The 9,232-nt window shown below is 43.2% G+C and overlaps 1 protein-coding gene across 1 annotated transcript in view; it reads left to right on the plus strand.

Moving 5' to 3' along the window:
- LOC121559459 (ankyrin repeat domain-containing protein 11-like) overlaps positions 1–6,179 on the plus strand; it is a 128,797-nt gene extending 122,618 nt beyond the window's left edge. Inside the window, 5 exon segments of the mRNA XM_045210006.1 lie at positions 2–4,486; positions 4,689–4,787; positions 5,029–5,172; positions 5,328–5,420; positions 5,547–6,179. Of these exon segments, the coding sequence (XP_045065941.1) occupies positions 2–4,486; positions 4,689–4,787; positions 5,029–5,172; positions 5,328–5,420; positions 5,547–5,732 (5,007 nt within the window). The 3' untranslated portion in view covers positions 5,733–6,179.
- The last annotated feature ends 3,053 nt before the right edge of the window (positions 6,180–9,232 follow it).

The following is a 9,232-nucleotide window of genomic DNA, read 5'->3' on the forward strand; positions in this document are numbered from 1 at the left end:
ATATTCTGCTGAGGCCAAACACACAACAGAAAAACCGAAAGAAAAAGACCACAAGAAAAAAGACAAGACCACATTTGATATGGGGAAAGAGAGGAAGGGCTCCTTAGAGAAACACAACAAAGATAAGAAAGAAAAGGATTCTGTTGATGCGAAACACAAGGAACGCAAAGACAGAATGTCTGTGGACTCAAACCAAGAGAAGAAAAACAAGCAGAAGCTGTTGGACAAGAGGGAAGCTAGTGAGGAAAAGACCAAGAGTAAATATAAAGACAAGCAAGATCATGTTAACGACAGAAAGCCCTCAAAGGGGAGTGGGGAAAATGAAAAGTCGCTCTTGGAGAAGCTGGAGGAAGAGGCCATGAATGACTACAAGGATGACTCCAATGACAAGAACAGTGAGTTATCCTCAGACAGCTTCACTGATCAGGGTCATGAGCCAGTGCTCAGCAGCTACTATGATTCCTCCAACATCAGCCTGCCAGACATTACTGATGAGAGACGAGACTCACTCTCCATATCTAATCCTCAAGACAAGTTCAGAGAGAAAGAGAGGCACCGGCATTCATCTTCATCATCCTCCAAAAAGAGTCATGACAAGGAGAAGGACAAAGTCAAGAAGGAAAAGGGGGATAAACAAGACAAGATAGAGGAAATAAGAGAATCCTATGGACGCAGAGAAAGTCTGCCCTTCGAGAAGGAGCCTATGCCATTAGAAGCGGACCCTTACACATTTCCATTTGGGTCTAAGGGCGATAAAGATGATTTTGATAAGACATTGGAGTTTGAAAAGGAGATGTCTAAAAAAGCTGACAAAGACAAATTGAGTACTGTCATCAGTGATAAGATCAAGGACAAAAAGAAAAAAGAGAAACATAAGGAGAAAGTCAAAGAGGAGAAACACAAGTACACGGACGGCTTTGGATCACTTAAACACTCCAAGGAGGATATCAAATCTGGATTGAAAGAGAGTCCTCAAATTACCAATTTGAAGGAAAGATCAAAGGAAGACAGTCCCAAATTTGATGTGAAAAAAGAAAGAAACCGAGACTCCTTGGACAAAGACAGTAGGGCAGACCATGTTAAGTCCAAGGCTAAGGAAGAAAATGAAAAAGTAATTCAATCTAAAGACACAGCTCGCAAAGACAACCGCCCACGTTCAAAGCTTCTGGTTGATGGAGATCTCAGACTAACCAGCTTTGGGCAAATGTTAGGTTTAAAAGACCAGGAGATTGAAGAACGCCATAAGAAGCATAAGGAGAGGATGAAGCAGATGGAGAAACTAAGACACAGATCAGGGGATCCCAAACTTAGGGATAAAACGAAGTCCACTGATGAAATAAAGAAAAATCGCAATGAACTATCATCAAAAAAATCAAATAGTTTAGAATCTGCATTGAAAGAGAAGAAGCTCAAAGATGTTTGTCTCCCAGCCCAAATTATGTCCCCGGAAAGAAAGATACAACCCATTGACACTCAAAATTCAAAGGACTGGCTTGCAGGCCATCAGATGAAAGAAAATCTCCCTGCCTCACCTAGGCAAGATCCGAATAGGCCAACGGGTGCTCCCACCCCCACATCTGTAATCTCTTGTCCCAGCTATGAGGACATCATGCAGACGCCACGGACTCCATCCTGCAGTGCAGAGGACTACCCTGATATAATGTTTGATGGGTTAGATTGTCAGAACTCATCAGCCATGGCCATGTCTATGAATGCCTGCTCCCCATCATTCTTTGACAGGTACTCCAACTCATCACACACCTTCCAAGAGGGGACTTGTTTAACTCCGGCTAAGAATCTCCAGTTGCCCCTTGTCAGTCGATCGGCTTCATCTGATGTTAGAAGACCCCTGGAAGATGAGTTCAAAGCTGAAGATGGCAAGTTTCTGCAACACATTTTGCCTGACACCTCAGAGTTTGACTTGGCAGCCTCCCAGCCTCCAGAAGACAAGGCAGCGTCAGTGGAGAGACTTGAATGCCTGTCTCCTCCTTACTTCTCACCTATTAGAATGCTGTCTCCCGGGCTGGAACTTGCCCAGCCAGCACCAGACGGGGCCACCACAGCAATGGCTGGCACAGAGACCAGTGAACACCTGCCTGAGAGTGTCTACAATAACTTCCTGATGAAGCCCTCAACGCCAGTCCACAGACCTGACCCCCAGGAGCCGTGTCTGGACATTGCTGCTCCACCCACCCCTGCACCTGCTGCTCTTCCTCTCCTGGAAATTGATGACCTTTCTGAGCCTCTTCAAAGTGAGCCCAGTCTTGTTCCCTCTGACCCAGTCAGTGGCAGTGAGTTTCTGCCCCCTGTCGTTGAGGAAAAGGATGAGGAGGAAGAAGAGGACTACGAAGAAGATGAGGAGGAGGAGGAGGAGGAGGAAGAAGAAGAAGAGGAGGAGGACGAGGAGGAAGGGGATCTTGAAGAACCAACAGATGCTGATCATCATGCTGCTGAGGAGACTGAGCAGACAAGGGACGTCTGCTCATTCTCTCCTCCAAGGGTTGAAGAGCCTTTGAGGAAGAGCTGGGCTGAATCTCCAGACAGAAGAGTTACAGAGGTGCATCAGTTGACTCCCCCACATCCACCACCCAACCTGGTGGAGAACTCCAGTGATCATACCATCAGCTGGAACTCTGAAATGCTCTTGAAATCTCCTCAAAGGACTTATGGGGAAATAGAGGCAGCTGTCTCCAAGATAACCAGCCCCTTCTCGCATTCAGACAGTGATTTGCAGCACATTACTGCCATACCTGGCCATCCATCAGTGACCCCTCCATATGCTGCTTACAGGTCCTATGTACCTGATACTGACTTTGACGAGCAAAAAGAGGCTGTGGAGGACATTCCAATTTCTCCAGCAAGACCTGAAATGACACCCATGGAATTGGAACCAAACTACTTGACAACCACCTCATCCTCCACAAGGTTAGAGTGTTTCTTCACAGACTGCAAGCCAAACTTGGAGGATAATCACCAGATGGACTCAGAGCTTTCTTGTGCAGTACAAGATGGCAGACAAAACTCCCATGGCTTTACTTCTGAGAGCCATATGCCTCTAGCAGTAAGCCACGAGCCAGTGGTGCCCTGGACAGACCCATTCTCAGCTACAGTGGATGAACTGGATGATCTTGGCCCTTTCTCTCTACCTGACCTCCCTTCTCTCTCCCTCCCGACCTCCCTACCAGACAAGGAGATGCCAGAGCTTGACGTCAGAGATGCAGAGCCAGCCGACCACAAGCATCCACCTACTCAAATAAGGCCTCCTGCTATTGAAACAATAGAGGACGAAGAGCTTATGGAGGTTGACCTGCCTATCCTGGCCAAACCCCTGTGCCCTCCCACGGTCCTACCACTCAATGATTCTTTGCAGGATTTGGTTGTGCCCTCACCAAAACACAATTTCCAACCAGAATTTGAGTCAGAGCCTCAGAATGTCCCTGAAATTAACTTTGTGAAACCACAGGTCTTCGAAAACAGAGACACATATGAAGAGACTGATGAGAGCGATGGAAACATGATGTTCTCAGCTGTTGATACAAACAATACTCAGCATCACAGGCAGATGTCACTGACAGAGTCTTTATCAGTTGTAATTACTCCATGTATGGACTCCTTGACAACTGTTAAACCAGAACAAAGTGGGCAGATATCAGATCCCTTTGTTGGGCCAACTTGCAGTCCAGTCCCCTCAGTTCCTCTGCCAGTTGCTGTCACAATTTCTGGCACAGTCCATGTTTCGGAGGCTCTTGAGACAACATCTAAGCTCACGGTCACTCTGACAACATTGCCAACTGACCTTCCCAAGAAGGTGGAGGAGATCCCACAGAGAATGACCAGAAATAGGGCCCAGATGCTGGCAAAACAGGAGAATACCACCACCAACACAAAAAAGCAGAGTAGTAGAGTAGTAGCAGAGAGTACGACCACCACCACTATACCTGATAGCGTGATGCCTCCATCTGTCCCTACCCCTGTCACCACGAGCATGGCTGTAACCACAACCACCCCTATCCCCACCCCCACCTTTGTCCCCTTTGTTGTTCTGGAGAAAGAAAAGGAGGCTGTCACCACCATCTCCACCACACCAACCATTATCCCGGCTCCCCTGCCTCCTGTAGTGGTCAGCAAAACTAAAGGTCGGCCGGTGGAGGAAGAGGAATCCCAGACGCAGCATCCACGCAAGAGGAAGTTCCCGAAACCGCAAGTTCAGCTGGTCAACACAGCCATGCAGCAGACCAGGGAGATGATTCAACAGACGCTGGCTGTCATTGTCAACGCCATCAAACTGGATGACATAGAACCCTACCACAGTGACCGCTCCAACCCTTACTTCGAATACCTGCAGATACGGAAAAAAATTGAGGAGAAGAGGAAGATATTGTGCTACATCACACCACAGGCCCCTCAGTGCTACGCTGAGTATGTGACCTACACAGGCTCCTACCTGCTGGATGGCAAGCCTCTCAGCAAGCTGCACATCCCAGTGGTGAGTACCTCCCTTCCCCTCCAAATGTTCACACATCTGTTGATTCATTGATTGTATTTCATGACAATGATAAACATCAAGTAACTGCATTCTGTAACCTATAATAACCGCACAGCACCTTTACAACAAAAGTTGTAACTTTGTTGCAATGGAAAGATTGGTTACATCATAACCTCAAATCATTATTGCCCTGGTTTCTCAGATTGCTCCACCTCCATCGTTATCGGAGCCCCTGAAGGAGCTCTTCAGACAGCAGGAGGCAGTGAGGGGGAAGCTGAGACTGCAGCACAGCATAGAGAGGGTAAGAACCAGGGCTCACTGTACCCTCCCAAATATCTATCCATCTCACTTCTGAAGTCTCACTGAGAAGGAGTGCTTTGAACGATCCTTTGATGAATGTTCAAAGCTGCTATGTAATAGAAATGCAACAGCAATATGCATTTCTCCAACCAAGCAATCTTTTCTGAAGTAAAGTTGAAATTCCAGTCTGTCACCCCTCTCTCCAATCTTATTGTATTGACTTTCTATATCTCTCCTTCCAGGAAAAGCTTATTGTCTCGTGTGAGCAAGAAGTACTGCGGGTCCATTGCAGAGCAGCAAGGACGATAGCCAATCAGGCCGTCCCATTCAGTGCCTGCACTATGTTACTGGACTCTGAGGTGTACAACATGCCAACAGAGAGTCAGGTGCGTCTGTGGGTGGTAAAAAAGGTGGGCAAAAAGTTGACAGATAGGGCCATTGACATGGGATTTGTTTAGTCATCTCTTCCAATTACTCTTAATATTTTATATACATAAATATAAAATGTGACATGCTTTAACTCTTGTCATCTTTAACTCAGGGTGATGAGAACAAGTCAGTGAGAGATCGCTTCAACGCCCGCCAGTTCATTTCCTGGATCCAGGATGTGGATGACAAATATGACCGCATGAAGGTAACGATATGACTGTACTTCATCTTTTATGGCACATTTGCTATGTGGTTGATATGCAGGGTATCTGTGTACGGCAGTTGTATTTCTGCCGGTTCATAATGGCCTCTCTCGCTCTTCTCTTCTCAGACGTGTCTGTTAATGCGGCAGCAGCATGAGGCAGCTGCCCTGAACGCAGTGCAGAGGATGGAGTGGCAACTGAAGGTGCAGGAGCTGGACCCTGCTGTACACAAGTCTCTGTGCGTCAACGAGGTCCCCTCCTTCTACGTGCCAATGGTTGACGTCAACGATGACTTTGTGCTGTTGCCCGCGTGACAGAAACATGCACTCATTCACAGAGTTAGAGGTCAAATATCATCACTTTTCAAACAGACATCAAACAGAACGTATGGTAAGGGCTAGCCGGTTTGAAGAGGACTAAAACCTATATATTATATAGAAAAAAGTAAAAGAAAAAAAAACTTGCTAATGATTCCCTTCCATGAGAGGAAGAAGCATCTTTTTACCGGGGAAAAAACACAACTTGCACTTTCATCCCTCAAGTTTTTATGCTTTTGTTCAGAATATAAAAAGCAAAACGGCTTTGCTTTGAAGCACCCAACACCACCTCCCTTTTAGGTGATGTTGGGATCGAGAATAGGGGAGAAGATATAGAAATATTTTTCTGCATTTATTGGTCCCCGTAAATGAAACAACAAAGGAACGCCGGAGAGGAGCCCTCCCACCATTCTGGATCATCTCCTGGTGGATGGGAATGAGGCACCACAGTACACAGAGCCGGGAAAGGACTCAGTCAGAGAGGCGTCCACACGGAGCATGAGCAGAGTACAGCCAAGGGTCCAAAAGAGACGGCATCTTCAGCCTCATGGCCTGGGCAGAGCTTGGGGATGAACCGGAGCATCCCCACCAGAGTCTGGTCACCTGGCTCTGCATGCAGGAAGAACCAGCCTCTGACACTCTGCCAAGCTAGGTAGAACACACACACCTGTTCACCTGCAACTATGACTGCAAATGGAAAAACAGGACAAAAGAATAATACAAGAATGTTGCGATTCAAAGATTCAAGACTAAACAGATGGTGGTTTAGAGGAGAATATTCTTCTTTTTGTCGATTTCTTTACTTGGGCATTTAATTGTTTCTGAGGAAGTGACTTGAAACACTACAGAGCCAATATTAGTTTAATGGAAAAAAATAAAACTGAAAAAAAATTGTATTCCGTAAATTATGTACAGTTTTTATATTCGTTAACCAATGTATTCTTGCTGCCTTCTAGATAATTTATTTTGCCACACATTACTGCACAGTTGTAAATAACTTATGTACTGTAACATCACTCAGTTAAGTGTAAAAAAATAAATGAATAAAAATTATCTTTGTATGTACAGTTCACTTTCGGGCAGCACTTTCCCCTTCATACCCATGGGCCAAAATGTGTACACGTTGTCAGTATTTTAAAGACTCCAGTGCACAGTTGTAATGTTCCCATCTATAGATTTTGTCCAGGGCTGGTCAAAATGAGTTACCTGGGTTGGAATCACCACAACATAAATAGGTAGTACAAAACCCCACCGTAATGGCCAAACTAAGGGCCACAAATATAGTCCTCAGATGTAGCAAAATGGTTATTGAATTATTTAAAGAATAGAATAGTTATATTAGTCATTGCTTTATTACACAATTATATCAGAAAAAAAACATTGAAACCAAGAAAATGCCTTTTTACAGTGAATATTTTTTATTTACTCCATGTTGGGCAAGTCAAACAAGGGTCCATCTGGATTGGTCAAGAAAGAAATGCCACTAACAAGCAAAACCATCACATTCATTTATAATTCTGGATGGGATTTTCTTTTTGTAATTTTTTCTTTAATCTACCCATTAATTGTACTTTAATTGTACTTTAATTGTATGTGTGGGTCTTTATGAATAATATTCATCATGATGTTGGAGAATTTCCAGGACACAAGACTAGGGATCTGATAGCCAGCTCAATATTTTAAATCCTTAACTTCCCTTTTTGAAAGTCACTGTCATAAGCATTACTGTTTTTCAGGCCACATCAGATTGACATGAATTTAGCTGATTTCTTCTGTATACCACCTAAAACTACTAAACTAAAGAAATGTTTAGAATCTTAATTTTTAGCAAAGCTGTTTATCCACAAGATACAGGCCACATTCCATATTGGTTTTAAAAATGTATTCTTGCTTTAATTATGGAATGTGTTAGCTTCCAAACTCCCTGGGTCCATACTTGCGACCATTATAATTATTTTAAGTCTTTTTTTTTTTTCTCAGACTCAAAATGCACATCAGCCAATTCAAATTGTTGACGTAGTTGCATGTGATAAAATGCTACATGTTAGCTGTTCCCATTACATAACCTGACACATTTAGCCCTATGCTAACCTGACCCGAAGGCAGTGATTGTCAGGTTACAAATTCTGCATCAGCCAATTTCAAATCTTGACGTAGATGGACGTAATAGAACACTTTTCCATGAGAGCATCCTTAACAGAAGTCAACCGGCACCATCTGCTAATCAAAGTTAATCAAAAGAAGAATAAAATGTAAACTGGACCAATAGCTCAGTGTAGCGAGCCTGGCTCCTGGTCATTTTTTGACAATTTGCGGCTCTCCAACACTTCTCAGAATGGTGCTTGTTGAACCTCTAAATGTCTAAGCATATGGAGGGGGAGAGGGAGGGGGGAGGGGGTTCTCCTAAGCTAACATGGAATTGTTTTAAGATGGTCATACCATGGATCATTTAGCTATTTGATTTAGAATTTTAGGACCCATGTAAGTATGGAAAAAAAATATGAAAACAATATTTGATAAAATATGGGCTTTACTACTATAGCCCATAGAAACAAATTGAATAACACATTCATAAATGGATAAAAAGACAGTAAAAAAAATAATCATAAGGAATAAGGTTTTGAAGTGTCTGTCCTATATCTAGGAGATCAGGAAATATGTGTATATATTTTTTTGACACATATTTAACCCATTTTTTTGGCACAAAACTAACTCCATACTTCACTTTTTTTTTTTTTTTTCCGGTACCTGGTAACCATCAGACGAGTCCCGGGACAGTTGTGGGGGTCTTAGAGCAAAACAAAAACCCCATTGTGTTCTTGATAGTCTCATCTTTCCATAGAGTGGTCATATTAGTTAGTAGGCCAACCGTTCGGACGCTATAGACATTTTCGTGAGAAGACCGATTTTCAAAATGTCTCCTGATCTGACAAACAGCGCTGTAGCTCTGCCACTTTCCACCGCAGATGCGGAAGGCCGACATAGGTGGATGCAGTGGATTGAGATGCAAAAAAAACATATCTCTAGCTTAAACTAACAGATTTGTATGGGTATTTTTTTATGTTAATTAGATTGACACACAGGTACGTCAATAGACTTAAGGATTTTGATCAAGTTTAGATCAAAGCTGAATTAATGTCTGGCAAGATTACTTAATGATTCATTATTATTCTACATACCGAATATAATACCATAGTATAACGTTACTGTTAGACCAAAAACACCACTTATTTTCTTATGTAGGCAACAACATTTTATATGCAGTCCAAAAAAAATAAGAATTCACCTCGTCACAAATGAGTTATTTGAATCAAGCTTTGTGGACCACTAGTAAAGTTTTTTCCTTAAAGGGGCAGTGCAGTCAAAAACAATTTTCCTGTGTTTTATATATATTTCCAATCTGAGGTTGGAATAATACAGAAATTATGATAATGCACTTTTAGAGTAAGAGCTGTTTGAAATTTCAGCTTGTTTGGCTGGGTGGGGTTTTTGGACTG

This window comes from Coregonus clupeaformis, chromosome 32 (genome assembly GCF_020615455.1).
Source record: "Coregonus clupeaformis isolate EN_2021a chromosome 32, ASM2061545v1, whole genome shotgun sequence".
Lineage (NCBI taxonomy): Eukaryota > Metazoa > Chordata > Actinopteri > Salmoniformes > Salmonidae > Coregonus > Coregonus clupeaformis.